At 40.8% G+C, this 23,717-nt stretch overlaps 2 protein-coding genes across 5 annotated transcripts in view; both read right to left on the bottom strand.

Moving 5' to 3' along the window:
- Positions 1–275: 275 nt before the first annotated feature.
- Positions 276–20,290, bottom strand: adam19b (ADAM metallopeptidase domain 19b). Its single transcript, XM_010772787.1, has 23 exons — positions 19,991–20,290; positions 19,626–19,735; positions 19,128–19,198; positions 10,955–11,033; positions 10,638–10,714; positions 8,972–9,173; positions 8,792–8,857; positions 7,533–7,604; positions 7,266–7,432; positions 7,001–7,085; positions 6,481–6,620; positions 6,107–6,284; positions 5,938–6,027; positions 5,592–5,787; positions 4,496–4,604; positions 4,171–4,387; positions 3,894–3,971; positions 3,318–3,426; positions 3,107–3,236; positions 2,702–2,804; positions 2,273–2,614; positions 2,090–2,187; positions 276–1,486 (listed from the first exon to the last, which is right to left on the bottom strand). The coding sequence occupies exons 1-23, from the start codon at positions 20,109–20,111 to the stop codon at positions 1,480–1,482; spliced, it is 2,847 nt and encodes a 948-aa protein (XP_010771089.1). The 5' UTR covers positions 20,112–20,290; the 3' UTR covers positions 276–1,479.
- An 844-nt stretch (positions 20,291–21,134) lies between these two features.
- The window catches only part of thg1l (tRNA-histidine guanylyltransferase 1-like), an 11,221-nt gene continuing 8,638 nt past the window's right edge, over positions 21,135–23,717 (bottom strand). For all 4 annotated transcript variants that reach the window (XM_010772783.1, XM_010772781.1, XM_010772784.1 and 1 more), the window contains one exon: positions 21,135–22,900. In XM_010772783.1, coding sequence (XP_010771085.1) covers positions 22,739–22,900 — 162 coding nt within the window. In that variant the 3' untranslated portion in view covers positions 21,135–22,738. The remainder of the gene's footprint in view (positions 22,901–23,717) is intronic.

Here is a 23,717-nt window from a genome sequence, read left to right as displayed (position 1 = left end):
GCCTTAACTAAAATCTGCCTTTTTTTGTACCAACAAAGAACGAATAAACAATATCACCCAAAGAAACACATGTTTGTATTGTTCTGCATCAGATTTTCCTTGTGTTTTTTCCAGATGTTTCAACACAGAACAGACATCTTGGATATTGGACTCATTGCTGGTTGAGGGGCTGTGCAAAGGAGTTTCACACATACAAATTGGATCTCTGAATATTTTAAAGAAGTGTACCTGATTGTAGAAGTAGAAAGCAAAGCAGAGTAAAATTCAATACAAACTTTTTTTATTTTTTCCATGTGTTTATTTGATTTCCAGTTGAAGACACAGTGTTGCAAAGTGCCACAGTTTGCATAGGTCTGATAAGAAGATAAACCAAACAGCTGTATTTCCATATTTCAGTTGAAACCAGGTCACCGCCCACCAAGCAGTCAAACGGACCAGGATTTGTTGCAGTACCTTACAGTAACAACAAAGTAATCACTGTTACACATACTGGGATATATGTCATGTTTTATCATATAGAAAAGTAACTTTACAGTCTTTTGGTCATGGGGGAAGTCCAACTGAAATGTAGAAACGGTTGCAAAATTGTTCAAATTAATGTTGTAATTTTGATGTTTGACTTTGACATTTAAGTATGGATCGGATTTTTCCCAAATTGAATTAGTTTGAAAGGTTGCCCAGGGACAAAGATTACTTCATCACTGATTGTCTGTTACAGAACTAAGAAATAAGAGTGAGTGTGGGTTTGAAATTATACTTAAAATATGTATCAAACGCTCACCTCCTCCAGGCTTAAGATCCTTCAGGGAGGGAGTATTTGACCCCAACCAGATTGCTCAAAGTGCAACATAACGATAATATAAAATCACTAAAACAAAATTAATAATATTTGTATAAGTCCCTAACATTTCCTGCTACATATCATACATGTATCTCTCATCATAAGCATATACTTACAGCATGCATACAGGGCTTTCACTGGTCCACTTGAGTCCAGATAAAATCCCGTCCTTATTCACACATAAGACGCGTAAGCACTTCCACATTGGCATCTTTTCTTAATATAAGATATCCCTTTACAGCTGATGCTCTTTAAGAGACACCATGTTTATTACATAGGCTACATTGTAAACATTCATTTTTCTTTGTGAATAAATACTCCTGGGTCAGTGTTTGAACACTGCTGCACACATGGAACTAGTTCACATTTTCATTAACTTATTTGGACATTCATAACAAAAAGTTATTAAATTCACAGCTTTTGCCATTTGAAGTTGTGAAAGCAGACACAAAGGGCTAATTTACAAAACAGATTAAGCCTATATCTTAAGGTTTAGAGACTTAAAATATACTAATTGTGATGTGTCAAGTTTTGATCATATCCCAAAGTTTCATTCTCAGATGTCTATTTTCAAAAAAACAGTTTGAGGCAGTCCATTACTGGGTGTGAGTGGTGGTCCCCAATCTCTCCCTGAGCTGTTAGTTTCTAAAAGAAGCACACATAAAAAGAGAAGTTAACAAGGAGTTTGTATAGATGAACATTTAAAGGTCCCATGTCATGCTTTTCTGGCTATTACCCGTCCCCTTGTGTGTTATGAAGCTTTTTCTGCATGTAAACGGTCTGCAAAGTCACAAACCCTCAAAGTACACCCTGTCGCGAGTAAAACTCTAACACAGAAAATACCTGTCTATGCTGCCCCAGAACGCCTCGTTGGAGATTTTTCTTTTTCCATTTTTTTCTTCCGGGGCAGGTTGACGTCACTAAGTCCAAATGGCTAACAAACGCCATTGTAAAACATAAACAATGATGTTCAGCTGTAACGGTGGTTGACTAATCAGAACAGAGTGGGCGAGCTGACCAATCAGAGCACAGTGGGCTCATAGGGGGGGGGGGGGGGGGCAGGAGCTCCAACAAGGTGTTTAGGACAGAGAGTGAATACACATACTATACAGAGATGCTGTATGAGAAACCAATGTGATTTTGGAACATTGAACAATGTAAATCTATTCTAGTAGACCTAAACAACGGAATTATGATCAGTAGAAAATGGGACATGGGACCTTTAAAAGAAAACATGCGATATATTACCTGTTTGGCCTTTTCTGTCCAGCAGATGGAGCCAAAGTAGCTTTTCCTCTCTGCAGCGCATTAGTGGAAACCTGCAGTCCCTTCATTTGTTGCTGTTCCTACATAAAAAAATGCAAAATTTAAATTTTAAATTTAATTCACAAGAACAACACGGGATAACTTAAAGAATGACAGAATATTCACCCCTGGTAGCTTGTTGACAGGTAAAGGCGGTGGAGGTCTGTTTGGGGGGTCTGGTCTGCCTTTTGGTGCTGCTGAATGCTGTGAGTGGGTTTTGGCATCGTTGGAAGGTAAATGCGGAGGTGCTGGAGGCGGTGGAGGAGCCTGGTTCCGTCTCTGCTCGCCGAGTTGCACAGATTTAGCTGAAGGTGCAGTGTAACCTTGAGAAGAGCATTGTCTCTGAGGTGTTTGCTCTCTCTGCACTGCAGCATACAAAGGGATAGGAGGAGGCTTCACTGCTGGACGCACTATGGCGTTCCTGGACCGAGAAGAGCAAGATGGGCTGGGACGAGGAGAAGATTTCCCCTGTGGAAGAATGAAACCATCGCAAAGTTAGTGCTTTCTTCAAATATTAACAAATAATAGCAAAGTGCATTACTGTCTCTTCTTTACCAGGTTATCCGAGTCCTGTTTTTTAAGCAAGAATGTTGGGTTGGCATGACCGTTCACATGAACGTCAGCATGCAGAGGCTTGCCATCGACCGGGACTGAACAACTGAGGGGTAAGACACAAATACAAAATAATATTATTTATCATTTTTGTTCATTTATTGCATTTAGTTACAAGAATGTACAGCCATACCATTACAAATACTAAATATAAAACAGATTAATAAGAAGGTTTATAAGAAAAGTAGCTCATAAAAAGTTAACAACAGTACATAAACTGTTCTCACCACACTTTAAATACTAGTTAAACTTGCAGAATATAATTTCCTAAATCTTTCTGAAATGTTAAACAATATGGGCAACCAGAGGACTTATCCTGTAATTATTCCTGCGTAATGAATGACATACCTTGGCACTGGAGGTGGAGCGGAGGACTTCAGTGGGTGGAGTTTATGTCTGTAGCAGAACAACAGTCCAACAGCGGCCAGAACCACAAACAGGACCAGAGGAAGGACCACCAGGACTGGAAGGAGATTGCCTGTTGAACATTTAAATAGAAAAAGTCAAAAATGTGCATAATTTCAAAGAAAAGTTATAATCTCAAAGCTCAGTGTCTCACTGTGGGTGATGACGGGTCCGCTGTCCACACTCCCCCCCGACCCCTGTTGCTCACACAGAGGAGGAGCCCAGCCCGTGTCACAGTGGCAGTTGTGATTGTTGTTGCACAGCTGGGCAAAAACAATATTACACATTAGAAATACAACAAACAAGTTTATATTCATTACATTGACAGGCAAGTACAGAAGTAAATAAACAAATATGAATTGAGTCCAGTGTTGGCATGTAACTTAGCCACTTACTGTTACTTGTAATTGACTTTAATATAATATTTTGCAACTTTATAGTTCTATAGTTCACTTAATTTGAGAGGAAATACATATACTTTTTATTCCGCAACATAACTATAATTACTTTATGTAAATGTTTCTGATGATCAACTGCCCTTTTACTTTAAGATTGAGAATGCATGCAGTATTTCCACTTTGCTATATTGATATTTATAATCAAGTAAAAAGGGTCTCAATACGTTTTGCACCACGGCCAAGTTTGCCAGCTTTTCATAATAATGGGCTGGCAGCCAAATACACACCTAGGAAATCCATTTCCTTCTTCTCAGACACACATAGAAACTTACCCCGTGTCCACGGCACTTTGCATTGCACTCATCAGCTCTGAGGAAAGATGCATTGCGGCATTCTCCGTTAAAGCAAATCTGTAGAGAGAAGGAGGGGTGTGAGGAAGAGAGAACGAGAATCAATTAGTTTCTATAGGTGGTACAAAAAAGGTTTGAGCCACAAACTTTGTAATTGACAAAGAAATTATGAAATGTGGCTTTCTGACAGGAATAATACTAACCAGAATCTCAAAAACACAACTAAAGAATTATCTCTGTCAAAACAAGAAAATCTCACCGAGTCATCTCCACACTTGGTGCCCGTCATGACCAGGCCTGGGTCCAGAGTGTCCCCCTGCCCCTCCTTGTCCCCCTGCCCAGGCTTGTACACATGTGTTCCCATACAATGGATCTTCCTGTTGCCCACACTGACAGTGGTTTCTATACGGACAGCATTGTTCTCGATGGGCTTGTCGGATGAGGTCAAACACTGGATTTTCCCACATTGAGCATCACTAGCAGAGATAATAAAAGCAGATATATAGTTTGTTGATTGATTAATAACAAGTTTAAATGAAATTCTCAAGAAATGTCAATGCCCTCTATAATGTTTTAATCGTCACCTGTCCTTACAGCTCCTGTACTTCCCGAACAGATCCTTGCCACAGTTCCCGTACATGTCCCCGGCTTCGTTTACCTTCCTAAAACACAGGTCAGGTGCTGGACGGCCATCTGTGGTGGCAGGAGATGAAAGGAACACATACACATGAATACGGCTGCAGATACACACACAATAACAAACACATGCAGATGATGCCTGCACAGTGTGTTATGTGACCCCCTGATGTAGACCAGATGGTATCTCGTACTCTTCTGTGTGGCTCCTGTGGTCCTACAAAGGCTCTCTGGGGAGGCTCTGTCACAATGGGAATATGGACACTGTCCAATAAAAATCACTTATCCTGTGACCCGCTGAGGACTCTATCTCTACCCAGACTCCCTGCTTTACTAGGCTCTGGATATTTTACTGCTTTAAATATACAAGAGTGTTTGATTGTAACAATTATCGTTTATAGATTATCTAACCACATTTAAAAGATGATCTTATTAAAGCATTTATCATCCACTCATGCAGTTAAACACTGAAAATAAAAGGTTATGGAACAGGAATCTCCTTTTGGAAATTCCTTTATTCAATTTGAATCGAAATACATGTCCATCTGGTGTGTACCAAGCCTTTTAAGAGGCATCTGAGAACTAAACAATTTTTATTTTGTTACACCTGTATTTTTTTCTTAAGAACAGAATCCCAGGAAAATATATTTTTTATCTGCGAAATAAGTGGGGGAAAAAGTGTTCCTCTATCCAATATAAAACTCACATGGAATAAAACCTTAATGGTTTAATGCTATTTATTTACAACATGACACAGTGTTGCACATCAGCCTCTTGTGGCCAAATAATTATTACCACACCAACACAGAAAAAAGGTGCCGATTAATGGCTTAATTTTTTTTGTAATACTACACCAAGCAAAGAAAGTGTCTTAACTTGCAATCAGACTAGCCCTAGTTTTAGATAGTTATACCCAATAAACTTGAAACGGATTGTATATGCTTTAATACATTTCCAAAACTGAATATGCTACACGTGTTTAAATGACATACTTCCCCTTATGGAACTAAATATGTTCAGATAACAAGCATCCAGTTTACGCACCTCGTCCCCAGAGAGAGAGACACTGCTGCTCCAGGGTCAGACACATGCCAGTGTAACAGTAGGCCTGCCCGCCTGCACACGACGAACCATCCACCAGATAGAAATTAGCCGGACAAGACTCTGCCTTCCCATCGCAGTACTCTGGCAGGTCACATGACCCCGAGGGAGCACGACACAGCACACCCGGGCTCTTCAACTGGATAGAGAGATGACGAGAAGTTTAGGAAACACACTGATGAAGAAATAATGAATTGTAGAGATATCATTAAATATCTACAGTGTTAATCTAGTAAACCCAGTTGAGGATTTTATATTTGTTAAGGTGATCATCAGTTTCTTATAGTACCTTGCAGTTTTGGCAGCAGACACCATGGGCACACTCAGCTCCAGCCTTCAGAGTGCAGTTGTTGGCATTACAGCAGGGACTGGTACACTCCTACACAAACAATATGGAGTCATTATCCTACTCTAAACATACAAGGAAAATATGCCAACATATGAGAGACACAACACACCTCTTCTTCTCCACAGTCACATTCTTCTCCATCCTCCAGGTAGCCGTTGCCGCAGCGCTGCCCTCCGTACATGGATCTTGTGTTTGGCAAGTTGAAGAGACACTTCCCCCCTCCAGAGCTCAGGTAGCTCTTCAGCTCCTTCTGGTTGCAATCGTTAAAATCACGTGGGAACGGATGCCTGGGGGGGGGGGGGGGGGGGGGGTGGATGGAAAACAAACACAGCCAGGTAAGACTTCGGGGGGGGGGGTGGATGGAAAACAAACACAGCAGGTAAGACTTCATGAGATCAGCCATGTTAAATCTTCTGTTTGTCTCTTCCCTACTAGGGTTAGTAACTGTCATTTGTCTGGTAGTAAGTCATTTCTGGTTCATACCCAGTAGCAGCAGCCATGATGCAGCCGCCGTCCTCTGCCTTGGCCTGGCAGCAGCCTGCACTGTCGTGGCTCATGCCGAAGTTATGACCCATCTCGTGTGCGATGGTGGCAGCTACACCCACAGCTGACTCTGAGTGGTCCTATTCAAAGAAGAGTCAAAGATTACTCAAAGATGTGTAGAAAAATATTCAACATATTGTGTAATATGTTTCTCTTTGCATTTTGGGGATACTGTCATTACTGGACACACATTCACTAGTCTAAACTAGAATTATTTAAACTTAAAAGCATTCATTAGGTAATATGTTTGGTTTTTTTCAATAACAAAAACGTTTGTTTAACTCGGCTAATCAAGTTCTTTTTTGATATATTTGAAGTTTTAGAGGAATATTAATCAGGCATTCAATTGTGGTCCTTACCTTTTTTCCTCACACACGTACATTTGGCGCACACACCCTACAACCCTTCCCCTATTTTCTAAAAGTGAGTGCATAGGAGAAAATGTTTGTTTGTCTCTCACCGTGTTAACTCCACCAGACTGGTACTCGGAGCACATGGCTTTGAGAGGGGCCAGTCCGATGGTGGTGCCCTGGAAGCCCTTCCCCCTAAAAACGACACAGTATGCCCTTGGTAATTACTAGCTCCAACTGCACAACAGCCCACAGGGATACAACTGGTGATGGTTATAGTCTCATGCAATCAAGCAAATATCAATTAAGAGATCTACTAAACAACACTGTTGTTGTAGAGAGTGAAGATATGAGTGGTAGAAGAATGACACTGACGTGATGAGCTGAGCGTTGTCGTTGGGCAGCGAGCGGAGCTGTTTGCTTCTCCAGGACAGGAACGCTGCCAGAGTGCTGTGAGGGTTGTCCGAAACGCTGATCATGTTCTGGCTGGACCACACCTCCAGACCGATCAATGCCACGCGGATGTTTAAAGCCTTGTAGTACTGCAGGTGTGGACAGGAAAAGCCACAGACACAGAGTTGAACTACTACATATAGGCATCACAAACCTGATGAGTCAGTTTTTAGTCAAATCAGATGTTACCTTGTCAACCAAGTTGGCCGCTTCAAGTAATTTCTGTTTGGTCTTCTCGAGACTACTCCCATGCTTCTCAAACTGCAAACCACATAAACCAAATTAAACAGAGAAACAGACACACCCACGTTATGCTTTTTACATCTGCTCGAACCGTAAAAAGGGGACTTCAGACAACAAACAGGATGTGAAACTGAGCTTTATATTCACAATACCTAGAATGATGGGTGCAAGTTACTGACGTTGCTTTCTATATTTAGTTTTATTGCAATACTGTGTGAGGCAATTATACAATAATGTACTGCATGTGAATAGCTGGAAACAATTCTAAACATATTGAGACTGACAGCTATTCACGCTCACGTTAACACCTAAAAGCTATTTAAAGTTTCACATGTACCTCACCTGGTAGACTATTCTAAACCACGAGAACTATTCTCCAGTAGTAAGTCCATACACCTACATACAATGAATCATAATCTCTGAACATATATCACTAGAGCTAGTCCCTGCCAAACAAAATAATACAAATCACATACTATTTCACATTTGACCACAGTTAACCCTCCCCTGCCTTCACCCTAAAAAAGGGCTTTATTTGATGTCTTTATTATGTCTCTCAGCTTGCTTTTGCTCTTTTTGTTTGTCTTTATACATGCACGTTTCCTTGTCTACTCCTGACTTGTATCTGTTGCCTGTTTGTTCTTTTATCTGTGGTCAAGGTGAGTGGCTTACTTGCACCTTCATTCCTTTTTGTTTTAAGTAATATTGTTGTTAACCTTATGCATTTTTAGGTACCACATTACAATGAGACTACCCTTATAAAGGGTTTACAAATATTTGTAATTAATTAATTAATTAGGTTGTGAACACTTTATAAATCATTAATAAGCTTTTATGAGACATGAGATAAACAGGGCAACTGTGACCGGTTGCTTGCCAAATAGTGAGCCCGTATTTATCTGTCCTGCTAAGCCTTATATTGGCTACTTAGCTTACTTTGTGTTCTTCATCAGCCAGCATCCTTGGTGTCTGTTGTTCACTGAGTTGATTCTCGCTAAGTAGCCAATATAAGGCTTAGTCATCTTGCCAAATAGTGAGCCTGTGTTGATGTCTATGTTAGAACCTTTATGAATCCTTTATAAGGGTAGTCTTATTGTAAAGTGGTACCCATTGTTCTTATGTCTCATTGGCTACTAATTAGGTTTAAAGCCTCTTCCTGTACTCCCACATTGAATGATGTCATAAGGAAACCTTCTTGTCCTCACCTCAGCCTTGTCTGCCACTAGCAGCAGCTCCACGTATTTCATACTCTTACTCAGGTCCCTTTTTTCCTGAGAATAGAGACAGAATTGTTTATAATAGATGGTGTGTTGACAATATTGTCATGCTTTGTGTAAAACTTGCCAAGGATTTCAGTCGTCATCGTTCTCCCTGTCCTAACTCACCCTCCTGCTCCGTGGTGACATTATTCCATGGAGGAAGTCGTTAAGCCCCTCCTTATGCTCCTTGTTGCCATGGTGATGCAGGCAGCTACCCTTGGGTAGATGGAGACTCTCTGCTCTGAACACGGCGTGCTGCTGTGCGCCCGTGGAAACAGGAAGAGGCTCGATCAGGTAGCTGACGCTTGTGTTCAGAGAAATCAGTCCCCTGGGAAAACAAGACGCTGTTAATGGTTCCATCCAATCAGGGCTCGAGGTGGATCAATAATGTTGATGACTGAATCTGCACACTGTGATGGACTCTGGAAATCATAGCTTCTGCAAATACGTCTCAAACCTCTGATTTAATGTTATTACCATCAGTAATCTTTTATTGCATTGTCAAACTAATGTCTGCATGTCAAATCTGGATTTTTTTTTATTTGGCTGTGGTGGTTTTATGGATGGGTGGAGCAGAGCGTCGCGTCTCAGGCGATTTACTGCCGTTTATAAATGAAGATCAGCTGCAGCACACAGAGGGCTACACACACTCCTCTGGCATTCTGACAAAACTCTTTCATGATGGCAGACGTCTAAACACAAACACACACACGCATGCACACAGCAGCAGGTCAAGCAGCTGTACAAAACATCTGGAGAGGTCAGACGCCCACATGTTGATGTCCCTCTGTGCTGTGTTTGCATTCCCCCAGAAAATCCACATAGGAAGACTTATTCATTCACTCATCCTCCAGAGCGCTGAGCCCACATAAACACACATATGGCTACGATTCAGTTCCTCCTCTGCTGCCGGCCTGTCTGATTGTCTCTAGCAGGAAGGCTCAGCAGCCTTGCATATACAGCAGGAGGAAACACTGGATCTCCAAACTGAGCTGTACTCAATGAACCAGCTCTGGAGCCAATGACCTACTAACATACTGGACTGCACAAGACACTACAACTGTTTCCTGTCCCCTTATCCACTTCATGGGTCGATAACAGGCTGGACGGTTGTGCGACCTTTAGTTATAATATTGTCATCAAGAAACTTATGTTTAAATCAATCTAAGGGTTTTCTCTGGGAGCACATAACTTGTACTTAAATAAATCACAGTAAGGATTCCCAGCTTAGACCCTGATTAATGCATTTTCTGACAAGATCTGTTCAAATCTGTGTCAACATTGGACAAGTTTAACCAAATAGAGATTGTTGAACAACAGTAACTTACTGCATGCTGGACAGGTATTATATCACTTACATCGTAAAAATGATTATGTAGGCATTAATTTTGTCCTGTTGGCCCAAAGTGTTTTCTTGTCAGATAGAAAACAAATGAACTGAGAGCGTAAATGAGTATTAATGGAGCTAAAAGCTTTAATTCATTGATCTCGCAGTGCCAACACATCTTTAATAAGATGAATCACAAACATAATCCATCCAAGATTTATTCTGCAGCACTAACTCCCTGCTTGGGAGTATTGGGAAATGTTCTCTTGGCTCTACTTCTTAGAGCTCTTTACTGCTTTGCTGGAGAAACTGGAGAAAAGAGCTGTCTTCATGAATCGCTTTTTAAAAATATTTTTACTTTTAAAAGGATAACGTCTTATGGGAGACTTCTTCAAATTCTAAGAAATGCCTTTCACCATTGGGACCAACTCTACATATTAGATAACTTTATGAAGTGTTACTCACCTGAGTCCTGAGCATGTGCTAACAGCAACACTTGAGCCTTCCATGCCCAGAACCTCCCCATGGTAGAAACAGTGTCCCTGAAAGACAAAGATAATAGAACTTAGTCTCTATGTGGGGAAGCAGACTGGTGCAGTGATAAGGCCATCATTCAACCAGAAGACCTTATTATGTGAGCATAAAATGTATTATTTGACGACCATACCGCCTGCTATCCTCCTGCCAAGGCTTTGATCAACCAAAATGGTGTCCATTTCTCTTCACTGATCACTTACAGCTCCCCACTGAAGGGAGAGCATCAAACTGTCGCACAGACTTACAGTGTTGCCAGGAGAGGAGGACTTGCGAACTCCTTCGGGAGTGTACCATATTTCCTGATATCCAGGAGCCAACAGATGCCTGGAGAAAGATGGCACAAACTCAGAGAATGCAAAAGAATATATGTAGTGTCAATCTCCTGAAACAGCTATAATATGGTAGAGCAATGGGGGAAATGTAAAAACTGCAGCAGACAGAGATAGAAAAGTCTCTCCCGCAGCCCACAGCTCATGAAACATTTACTTTGACAGAGACACTCTACAAAACCAGACTGCTTTAAAGATTTAGACAAAGATCCTCACAGAGATAAGAGGAAAAACAAAGAATAGTGTGGAAATGGGTTGAGACTGTAATAAAATCCATATGTACCTTTCCCTAATGACTCTTGTGACCTTGTGTAAAGTATAGCTTTAATAGGAGACTGCATTTGTTTGACACAACCATTATTTACAAATGTCCTATTTTATATTACTAGAGTTTCTCCATTAGTATACAATACCGACTGCACATGAGAGGCAGATAAATCAGTGAACACATACACATACCGAAAGAACCTACATTTCACTGTGGTAAAACATCACATTCCTCTTACTCTCCATCTGTGAGTGTGACTGAGTGAGTGTCTTCAGACTCGGGCTGTTTCTGTCAAAGTTCTGTCAACCCACCGCCCCAATATTTACATCTCGCACAGATGCTTGTTTTCCTGTCTCTCTCCTTCCAACTCTGTCTCAATCCATTCTTCCTGTTTTCATTCATAAACTGTGCCTGTCTCACAGCTGGTTTTCTTTTGCTGTGTCTCTCTAAATCTCCCCCACGGTCAAACTCAGATGCATCAAACAGGCTGTAACTGCAGTTAAATCAGGCTTTGGAGAAACCTTCATGTTTCTACTGGAGCTGGGAGTAGACTTGACTTAAGCCTAAAATAAACACGAGACAGAGACACAGACAACGTCTAAGATGTCCCACTAAGATTGATAATGCCGTTATGTGATGTCTTTCAAAGAGAAAAGCAAGCACACTCGGAATAAAGTATTTTTTTAAATGTTTTGGGATTTCTAATCGCATAAACACCATATCCCAACATGCATTGCGGCTAAAACATCCAATCACCGAGCTTCAACCATAGCTGAGGATCTTGGGTAATCAGTTCAGTGGGTATGTATCGCAATCACGCTCGAAAAACCCCACAGCAACATAGAAAAGACGGTCATAACATGACCCGGCGCACTAGTTAATAGACAAAACAATTTCATACAATTTTATTAATGACTTTATTTTGATTCAGTTCCTGACGGACGGCAAAAAAGCCCGAGATTATAGAATCAAACAAATAAATAAAAACAAGGATAATTGTGTTATTGTTGAGTAAATAACAGTGTGTTATTTAGAAAAGAATAACAAATTAGAAGGAAAAAATATTTTAAAACGGCAAAAGAAAGTCAGACATTATACGATTTAAAATAAAAAGAATAATCTTGGCTTGATATTGAGTAACAAAATGTTTTTATGAACCACACAGCTTCGGGTGTTCCAAGACCAGACCGGACAAAAAGACGTGGTGCAGGCACAAAACATACTACCAATAGAAACACATTGCTTTTAAAATCGTTCTGTGTGACACGAAAACAGGGCCCGCCTGGGACAATAAGTCAGGCCGTAGAATTATACACCCAGCCAGGCCACTACCAGTTTTTTTTAAGGCATTTTGCTGGATTTATTTGTGAATATTTACAGCATTGCTGCCCATAGTGATAGCCCTATAGTTTAAATCTACCCAATAATAAACATATGGACAGGGGTTACTATTTAAAAAAAATTGCAAATGCAAAAAAGGCCACATCATGTGGACAGACAGTCACCCTGTGTGAGGCAGACCCACATTTGCGCAGCGTTGCGTTCAAAATACATTAAAAAAAAAGAAAATCGCCAGGCCAGCAGGCCACTTAACAGGCCAGGCCATCGGGAAACCTCCCGGTCCTCCCGATGGCCAGTCCGGGCCTGCACGAAAATTGTGTTGGTGAACACGAATCAATAGATTACATTTCGTGACTATAACACGAAATGCCGTGAGACTGGGTTGAATAGTTACAAAGTCACTTCTGGTTACAGTGAATCTTTAATGTTTTATAAATTACATTTAATGTGTAAATGAGTGAGGTCAAAATAGCTTGATTTTGTTATTCCTGGACGCTAACATTTCCCCCCTGCTTGAAGTCTGTATGCTAAGCTAATCTAAGATAGCCAGCCAGCTCCTGGTTTTGCTTGGGAGGACATGAGAGGGTCCACTTATCAATCTTTTCATCTAACAATCGGCAAGGATGTGATTAAGGGCATTTACCCAAAATGTCAAACTATTCCTTTAAAGGACGATGAAGACAAATTAAGGGAAGATGGGGATTTTTATTTTCTCTCTCTCAGATGCCCTGAGGGAGAAAATAGTCTTGAAACAATGACAGCCTGGTGATGCAATCAACCACAAAGCAAGTCAAAGACAGAACACATCTGATTAATCCTTTAACAGATTACCACTCTGGGTTTGGTGGGGTGAGGGGGACTCTGTTTGCCCACACACGCATAAGCAGTCTAACAGAAGAGTTCAAAATCATCATTCAGTGGAAATGTATCCGGCTGATGTCACCCTAAGCTTGGTAACCCCCCCTTTATTGTTATTTGACCTTCTAACCGCATTTATATCTGGCTTTCCTTTAGTTTTCCTGCTTGTCTAACCACCGGAATATTCCCATCATGCTCTCCTGTCATCTGTGTAGCCCTCTCTGTCGCTCTAACTTGCAGAATTAATGGCAGCATGCCTGATGATCGACTGAGCTTTTCGCTGCCGCCTTCACACAGGAAGGATCGCTTCTTCCACAAGGAGACACATAATGACTCTTTCTCTCCGCCATCCTCCCTTATTTTCCCATGCCTGCAGCAGCTGTGTGCATTAGAAGATTGATGACTATATAACCTGCTGCCATGTGACATATAGACATTGTCATTACTGAAAGCACTACCAGCTTAGTTGTAGTGTTTTAGTTTTGTCTTCAAATTCTGAGTTGAAACCCTGCAATTTATTTGGTCAAATTCAGACAGAAAGTTAGATACAGACTTATCTGTTAAGGCAATAAATAACGTACATGACCACACTTTATAGCGCCATAGCCACTGTGGTTGCACCAGCTCGTGGTTAATATAAACCGTTAAGAACTGGATGAAACAAAGCGCCTGTCATAGGGCCTGAAGAAACAACCACAAGAAACACTGAAGATAACTTATAACCATTACCATAACCATTCAAACAGTGTTCTTTCAATTTGACACATCAATGTTTCCGGTAGTAAAAAAAAATATATATAGCTCAGGTAAATGGACAAATGCATTAGAGTCATGGCTTCATGTCTGGGAACTGTTTTATGTAACAATAGGAGGATATGTATGCTTCCGAGTGTAGAATAACCATGCCCAATATAGCATGGAACGGGTGACATGGATATCCATATACAATACAATCTGTTCATCGTAATGATAGTCTTTGATCAGAGAAAAGGGAGAAAAATATTTTGAAAAGAAAAAGTGACAAAATTCGTTATTTTACAATGAATGGTTATATTAGCTTAGCATAAGGACTTTAAACAGTCTGGAAATAGCTGGCATGGCTCTGTCCAAAGCAATCTTTTTTAATTAAAAGCACCCGTAAAGCTACTGATTTAGTCATTTTTAAAGTTTGATTACTGTAAAGAGTAAAAACAACAATTTCTGGTCGTTTTCCAGACAGGACTGTTTCTTCTGCAAAATCACATTTTTCTGATTTTACACTTTGTAATTTGCAAGAACATACATTGTGTTAATCAGCTTCAAAGGTGCTTTAAGGAGGATTGTATTACCTTTGGACATAGCTAACAGAGTCACCCTGTTTTCTGCTGGCGTTTTTTTTCTTATGTACCCCAAGGGAGTGAACGTGCAATGCAATTCTCATCTAACCCTCAGTTACATAGTTAAAAAGACAAACACCCTTTGAATATCCCAAACCCATTGACTCTAATTCAATTCTGGTAAAAGCAGTGAGAGCTTTCAAATCTGCATATACCGCTCTTCATGATGGCGGGAGAGCTTTACAGAGTTTGGAATTTTTCCAGTGTTCAGACAGATGCCGTGATTGAGGAGCGCAATACTGGCAGAATCAGGACTGTCTGGCAGTCAGGCCGAGACAAAGGCTTGGTTCAGACTCATGAGTGGAGAGGAGGGGTGGGGGAGTAATGCTAATGTACTTGGGAGATAACGAAGGAGGCAGGGAGGGAGGGAGGGAGGAGAGGGGACGTGGGGTAATGCATCAGGGTCAGTGGGTCGCATTCCCTCATGGTGTCGGGTGACATCACCACACGCGGGTGGAGGGAGAGAAAGCTGACGCAAAGTCAAAGTACCACTCTGCAACTGATGATGAAGAGGCTTTTATTGCACAGGGAGGCCACTGTACTGTGTGTGTGTGTGTGTGTGTGTGTGTGTGTGTGTGTGTGTGTGTGTGTGTGTGTGTGTGTGTGTGTGTGTGTGTGTGTGTGTGTGTGTGTGTGTGAGTGTTTCCCCAACACACACACCAGCCTACATTAAGACATCAAAGCATCCAGAACAGAGCCACAGTGAGACTAAACATAGAAACAAGGACAAGCGAATGCATCCCTGCATCCCAGACCTGTGATCCATCAGGTCTTTCAGCCTTGTTTGTGTTCTTTCAGGCTGCTGTGTGTTTTTATGTGTGTGTGTGTGTGTGTGTGTGTGTGTGTGTGTGTGTGTGTGTGTGTGTGTGTGTGTGTGTGTGTGTGTGTGTGTGTGTGTGTGCGTGTGGCCCGAGTCTCTCAAACCCTGACCACGGAGATGAGTGGGAGATGTATATTTGTATTGGAGCCCTGGGGAATGTCAGACGAGGTGAGAGAAGGCGAAAAAAGAGGAAGATTGGGGTGCTCGTTTTTTAAGAGTAGACAGTGGAAGACATACGAGGTGAGGACGAGGGGAGAGGAGGAACAACGATTTGAACATTTCTCACGGGAGTGCTTAATTCAGGTTCATGCACTTAAGGGTGTGCAGGAAGGGCATTAACCAGGAGAACAGAGAAAGTCATGTAGAGGAGGAAGCGAGAACATCCACAGGATTCAATATCTGAACCACATAACTCATCCCCAAACTGACCCAGAGCGTTGCTACTTTTCTCTTTCCATGACTTTTCTCACCTCAACCCTTCTCTTCCGGCACATCACTCACTTTCTTACACTGCGTCCTCCCCCCTCTCGCTCTGTTTTTACATCCCTTTTCCTGCACTCTGAGTCAGCACACTAGCCGCTGCCTGACTCCTAACCAGATCAGCCCTCTGCAGCCTTTCATTAAGATAAAAGCTCAGGCTGAGTCACATTGCATCGATGCACGACAAACCACAAAAAAGGAAAACCCACACACACATTGACAAGCAAGGAGGGGAGGACGTAAATGGATTGAGTCTGTGCTTCAGCCACAGGGAGTACCGATGCCCACAAACATAAACAGCTAGTTCTTTCTCCAGGTTTTGATAAAGGGATACATTTAGTAGAGGAAGTGGAGTGGAACAAAAGGGGAGAGAGCGAAAAAAAAAGGAGATAGGTAGATAGGATAGATAGGATAAACAGAAAGATTAAGAGCATCTCACAGGGAGTGTGGGTTCTCCCTTATCTGGTGACCATCTGAATTGCAGTTGTAAGGGCAATGAGGACAAGAGGGAGTAGCCAGGACACGGAGATGGTCACTGGCAGCATTTCTTCTGGCTTATCTCCAAAATCAGACATTGATATTCAGTGGCACAAACTGCGGTCGGGGGATTTACTGTTTGCAGAGAGGGGAGACACTGGCTGGTGGCTGGGGAAAGTGGTACAACTCAGACTAAATAACGTGTCTTCAAAGAGAGCCAGAAAGCACTTTCTCTTAAGGCTGTAGATTTTCCGTAAGGAGCCGTGTGAAAGCTATCGGGTTGGGGAGGGGGAGTGTGCTACAATGTTTGAAAAACTAATCCTTGAAAGAGTCACTAAAAATGTTTCGACTTTATTCATACAAACCTCTGTGTTTTTAAAAGGTTGTATTATGTAATTAAATCATATGTTAAAATGAGCACCTAATTGCTCATTGGAAATGATAGTTAACATAGTTGTCGTGTCGATGGTTTATCAGACTTGAGTTTCAGTGACTAAATTAACAACAACAGGCGCAGCTCAAGGGAAGGCTTACATAAAATATAAGGTAACACTTTATATTAAGGTACACAAATTAACCATTAACTAGTTGTATATTCTTAGATATATACACCTAATTTTAAATTATTTAGACACAATTAACACTTATAATTTCATGTCTTGTTAATAAGTGTTATTATGGTATAATTACTATTCTTGTGGTACTACTGCCTTATTAGGCCCATATTGAGCAGAGCATATTAAGACCAAAACTCATGTACAACAACTGCCTTAGAGGCACGAATTAGAGGGTTATTGGGGAAAAACTCTCAATTAATGGCTTATTACTTGTAGAATATGGTCATGCAGAATAAGGCATTAATAAGTGTAAAATAGAGAGCCAATATACTGCTAATATGCATGTTAATTAGCAACTAGTTGATGGTTCATTTGTGTACCTTAATATAAAGTGTTACCAAATATAATTATGGTTAGAAAATGTTGAAAGACCTGCTCTTACAAATATATTCAGACTACCTTCAGAAAAGAGTCAACACAAAGAAACGACCCTCCCCCTTTCGACTCCTTCCTAATAATGTTTCTACAGTCTTTAGTGGATACTAGAGGCTGAGGCTTAAGTGGATGAAACAGAAAATACTATTTAGATTCTTTCTTTTTCACATCAATAAAGCTTTTAAAAAGAGAACATCAAAGGATCAATGACAAGGACAAGGGATGAGTTCCTTTAATATTGAACTACGTCTTCTTTTGCTTTATTTTTAAAAGTTCTCTGTCTACCACAATGCTATTTTCATATCATGCCTTGTTTTACTCGATTTTATACCAAAAAACGTCTGCACTCTTCAATGTTTATATCTTTTAATACATAATAATAAATGTTTGACTTTCTTTTTATATTTATTTTATGTGCATTGTTGGCAGGAGCTTGAAATTGCCTTTGGGATTGCCTAATTAAAAATAAAGAACACCTCAGTCCTCTTGCTCTGTAACTGTAGCAGAAGTGATTGGCACCGGTGAAGAAATGTTACCAGATGTCTTGGTCCAGGAAACCGTTGAGAAGTTGCACAAAAAGGGTTTCAAAATATTTTTCTTGCCTATGATTAAAAGGAATAGGACTTTTTTTCTAGAGAATTGTATTTCCTCTTTCTCAGGACAGGCTTTAAATCAGTCAACACCATCTCCACCTCATGTAGTGGAACTGAAAAAAGGAAATCTATATCAAACCAACTTTCTGTCTGTCTTTTTCTCTGTCCTTCTCTTGAGCACCATTGGCTGACAACCAGCGTGTGATTGATTACAATTCCTTGCCCAGGAGGAAATCTAACAGTGTGACCACCTGCTGGGGAGGGTCAAATCCCTCAGGGTCCGGTCAGTCAGACACAGAGGAGTCATGGTCTGTTAATCTGTGTGCCTGTGAGTCAATGAGTGACAGGGAGAGTCTGCACTTGAACAAAAATGGACTGTATTTCTAATGTTCATAAAAGCTTCCATTTCCACTTGTGTGCTGGCCTAGATCCAAAAGTGATAAACCACAGCCCTGTAGTCACCAAACACATCTCCACCACTGCTGTCGTCCCCCCCCCCGGACAGGTACCGCTCCATCAGATTAGAGGAAGTTAGGTGCAGACGCACAGTCTTACTTCCTGTTTGCCCAGGGCACACAGATCGGGTGTCAACCCTCTGTCGTCTAAAACCATCAGCTCCTTTCCTCCCTTCATCCCCCTCTCTCTGCACTGACCTTATAAATGTGTCTATGTGACAGCTAACATCTGGTCAAATAAACGTCTACTGGACGTCTAAGAATACACAGCTCAATGTTGAATATTCTTAAAGACTTGATTTAGCGTCATGGGAAGAGTTTGATAAAGGCGACTACTTTAATTTTTATTTTGGACTCGTTTATGTACTTCCTGGGAGTGCTGAAATTAGAGATATGAACCTTCTGTATGAACACACTGGGGCCACTCACTTGTTTTTCTCCAGTTGTAGCTTGAGCTCACGGCCCTCAGCGGAGATCAGAACCTGGGCCTCTGCAGGATGCTGGGCCGGAAACAAAGATTGCAGCAAGTTGTCAACAAAAACTGACTCACATACAAATGCCAACATTATTATGTTTATTTTATATTTATAAGGTTGTAGATCTGAAATAAAGTTGATAGAAATTTGGTTTGGCGAGGTCACACATCAAAAACCATTAATTCATGCATACTCTTAGAGACAGGAAAAATAGGGAAACATCAAGGATTAAAAGTAAAAGACAAGAACTGATGTGTCTGCATCTCACTTTGATACTACTGACTCTTTTAAAAGAAAGGATGACAATAAAAAGAGGATTAGTCACAGGATTAGAAGAGTCATTAAGAATATGATCCTTTCTTTGTTAGTCTAATGGTTAAGACAACAGTAAGGGGTGGTAGCTCCTTGCCTGTGTTAGTGATATTAGTGAGATGAAGAGAGAAAGACTCACCTCTTCGTGGGCAGACCTCCTGTGTCTGTGAGGATGCAGCCATGTGGGATAAGTCATCTCATAACTCTGTACCTGGTCAAGGATGCTCCTCACTGAACCCTGCTCATCTCCTGATGATAAAACAGAAACAAAATGACATATAACCATGTTGCAAATGCTCTACAGTATGCTTTATCAATTTAGAAAATATAACATATGCATTGGAGGATTGACAATTTTAACAAATAAAACAAACTATGTTGTACATGTTGCATTCCCAACCCACGTGTGGGGTGTTGCATTTAAAACCAAACGTTTTCGAATGAAATGCAATACAGATAGACGTGTTCAAATCAGATTTCAGTCATTGCTCCAGGAGAACTCACCATTGTAAACAGCGCCTTCAGACTCAGCAGCCTGAACACAGGGCAGTGAAGCTATGAGCCACAGACACAGGGAGGACAGCACCGCACCGGCAGGAGGAGAGCGCGCTCCTCCCGGACGCATCCTAACAACGCACGGCTCCAAATGAACAATCTGCCGGACTGAGACATCAATGTGCGCGGAGCCGAGCCTGGGGGGTTCACATCAGATGGAGAAAACCCCGCCGGTGTGACATCGCGATAAGCTGTGCGTCTGAATGAGATGCTTGCAGACCGCGGGGTGCACATCTCTCACTCTCAACCCCTCCCCTTCATGATCACACATGCGCGCACACAGAAGGAGAGACACACTGTTACGAGGGAAGATAAGACAGGATGTGATGAAAAGATGTAGAGTGAGAAAAATACATTGAAATCACGATTACCGAACACTAGGCCTACAATGCAACAAGCGGTGTGGAGCACTTCCATGGAGCTCTATCTAACATTGTAAAAATAAATAATGTGTCTATAATCTTTATTCTAAATCTATAATAGTGTTCAAAAGCATCAAAAACGTAGTTAGTCAGTATACAACAAAGCAGATGTACATAGTTTAAGGGGTTGTTTAAGGATACCTGAATTGTTCTGCCTTATCTCTTAAAGGGGTACTCAAGCAATTCTATTATTGCACTTTTATGAAGCTGGTGTACACACAATAAGCAGATTTGAAAAGTTTATTTTAAAAAATTGAAGCAGTAGTGATGAAGATATCCTTACTTTCAGTTATCTACTTTAAGCTCACAAAATGCTGGATCCTACATTCCCCATCATGCAACATTTAACTTTTTCTTTCTTTGAACCTTACCTGCCTGATTAATGCCTACATTCTATCCTTTTTGTAAAAAATTGTAGTTTCCAAGTCCAAGCGGAGATCAACATGATGACATCACTGCGACATCTTCGCGGTTATCTTCTCCCGATTTAGAGCCGCTGAAGACGTTCACTGTTTTCACCGCCTTAGTATCACTCCTAATTTCTATGAAGCTGAGTACAATTGACTTCTTTAACTAGACTATATACTGCTGCATTCACACAATGTCGCCAGAGACAAAAACAGGAAAATTAATCATTTAGACTTTTAGGTTTTTAATTAAATTAACCAAGGAATGTTTTGTTGCCTTCACATTATCAAGTCGTTTTTTTGCATTTAGTTTTCTTTCAATTTACAACAATAACCACATGTTTATAAATGCAACCGTAATCTTGGAATCCTTGAACCTTCATTAAGAATGCAGTAAAGTTGTATTGTATCGTCATTTTGTAGGAGCCAGGGTCGAGCAATATGATGTAAAGACGGCTTACTTCTCAGTGGCCATTTTACCTAAAATAACTGAGATTTACAGGAGCTATTAAAGTACAATATTAAAGAAGGTGTTTAGAGTATTTCCTGTTTTTTTACAACCAGTATCCCAATGGGATTAGGTTTAGACCCTGCATGTAAATACATGTTCTCTTTAAATAACTGCACCGCTTGCCTCAACACGTTCTGGTCACTAAGATACCTTCTATACAATAGAGGCATTTGTTGAGTCATTGTCATGTTAGCAACTGTTACAAGTGAACCGATCTAAGCATACAGAAAAAGTCATTAAGAAAAGATGAACTTCTGCTTTCATAATGTGCTTTTGTACATGTTACTTTATCGAAAATGTAGCATGTTATCACGCTAGTTTGAAATGATTTGTTAAAGTGTGAATAGATTTGAATCCTAGTTACATAAAGTACAGTAGAGAGAGAGCTACATGCGTTGAGACTAAAAATACAGCTCTAATACTCAACAGTAACTGAGCCCACTACAGTATTAAAATACAGTTGGCTTGTCCACTTCAATCCTTCAAAAGCCATTCATACTGAGCAGGTCATTTATAAGTGCGATGATAAATTAGCCTTGGAGCACATGTCAGGGGATAGAGTGTATGCAGGGTGTGTGAGGTATTCTTAGCTCTGATGACAGTGCAGGCCGCCAAATCCATTCACATCTCTAAATGGCGTCCTGGCCCAAGACAAGGCCACTTGTTCCTGCCAAGGTATTAGCTTCTGCTTTACTCTGCTTATTCCTATCAAGTATGCTCCATCTTACTACAAACTGTAAGTGATATTGAACACTTTGCAAATAGCCGTCCTGAATCATTCAAATTCAAGCATAAGAACTCTGCTTTATGGACAGAAAAAGGAGAGTTGGGATTGAAAAACGCCCACATGCAGATAAAAGAACAAACTTACAGTGGGTCAAGAGGTATCATGGCAAAAATGCTGAAAGTTCAAATGATAGTACCCGAAATTATATATATATTTTTTGTAAAAACAACTTTAGGAGAGCTACATGCACAAGAGTGTGATGATGCCTGGGGCAGCTGTTGTTTGTCCTTAATACACGCTGTTAAAAGATTTAGGAATGATCTGCCTCTCTTTGAACATGACAGGCATCATCATCAATTTAAGCAGAGAACGTCCTACTTCAGGGAACATTATGAAAGAAGTTTAATATGTGAAAGCAAGAATATGTTCAAGAGTAAGAGTAATTACACAAAATCTGTCATCAAAGGCCTGAGTCTCAGAAATGGCTCTTTCAAGGGATTCAGGGGCACGGAGCCTCATGGGTGACATGTTGTTTGATGTTTATCTAGTCAACAACAAGCTGCTATCTGTCCACCGCTGGTATGGGTCCACTTCAACCGTTCAGGATTCTTCTCCCTCAGGAGCTGTTTGTTAGCAGTTGTCGTCCTCCAGGATGTTAGAGTGCTCCTCCCAGAACTGCTCCCCTATAACGTCGCAGTGATGGGCCTGCACCCGCCTCCTGCTGCGGGTCACCGCCACCTCCTTCTCCTCTGCGTTCGGCAGCTTCATGTGTTTGGTGACCGTTTCATCTCGCTGGACACAAAAAATGAAGAGTATAAGAGCAGTGCAATTTAAAGGGAACTTAAAGGAATAGTTTAACATTTTGGGAAGCACCAATATAATGTCTGTCTAAAGACTCGGCCGGATTCCAGACATCAGGAAGTCAGTGCACTCTGCCAAGAAGTACCCCAGCATTTAAACCCCTACTGAACCACGTTTTTGTATTTGATAAAATACCAAGACTTATAAGTATACTTTAGAGCAGGGGTGCCAAACCTTTTTTGAAACGAGAGCTACTTTTAAAGTTGCCAGTCTGCCGAGATCTACCAGTCCAAATAGAGAGGCGTAGCCATAACTGACAGCCTACTACCGGGTAAATACACACTTCTACTTGTATAAAACTGACCTTTGTACGATTAATACTTCATATAATACTGCAGATCCTTTATCTTACCTCTTTCTAATCTACACACATACAAGTATTTAACTGAAGTTACACAACAGTGTTGTTCACACAGAGTTGGAGTTTATTCCCACGTCTCATACTACAGTGGGTAATGTTTTCAAGAAACATTGAACAGTGCTGCCACATATGACACAGGAGAAAAAGAAAAGACTCTGAACCCTTTCTTTGCCATTATATAAAAATAGTGTTGCTACAAAAGTATAAATTAGGCTTAATAAGCTAATAAGACAACTCAGATCTGAAGCTACACAGGAATCTGCTGCCAAAGTGCAATAAAAAAGACAAAATGAATAGAATCAAACCCTTCTTTTAGTTGCATTTTAGTAGAGTATAAAAAGAAATAGCCTTTAAAATAGGATGCAAGCAACACTATTTCCTTAACCT

Source organism: Notothenia coriiceps, unplaced genomic scaffold (assembly GCF_000735185.1).
Source record: "Notothenia coriiceps isolate Sejong01 unplaced genomic scaffold, NC01 NC01_scaffold00011613, whole genome shotgun sequence".
NCBI lineage: Eukaryota > Metazoa > Chordata > Actinopteri > Perciformes > Nototheniidae > Notothenia > Notothenia coriiceps.
Note: the sequence above shows the minus strand (reverse complement) of the source record. Positions and strands in the feature narration are given on the sequence as shown.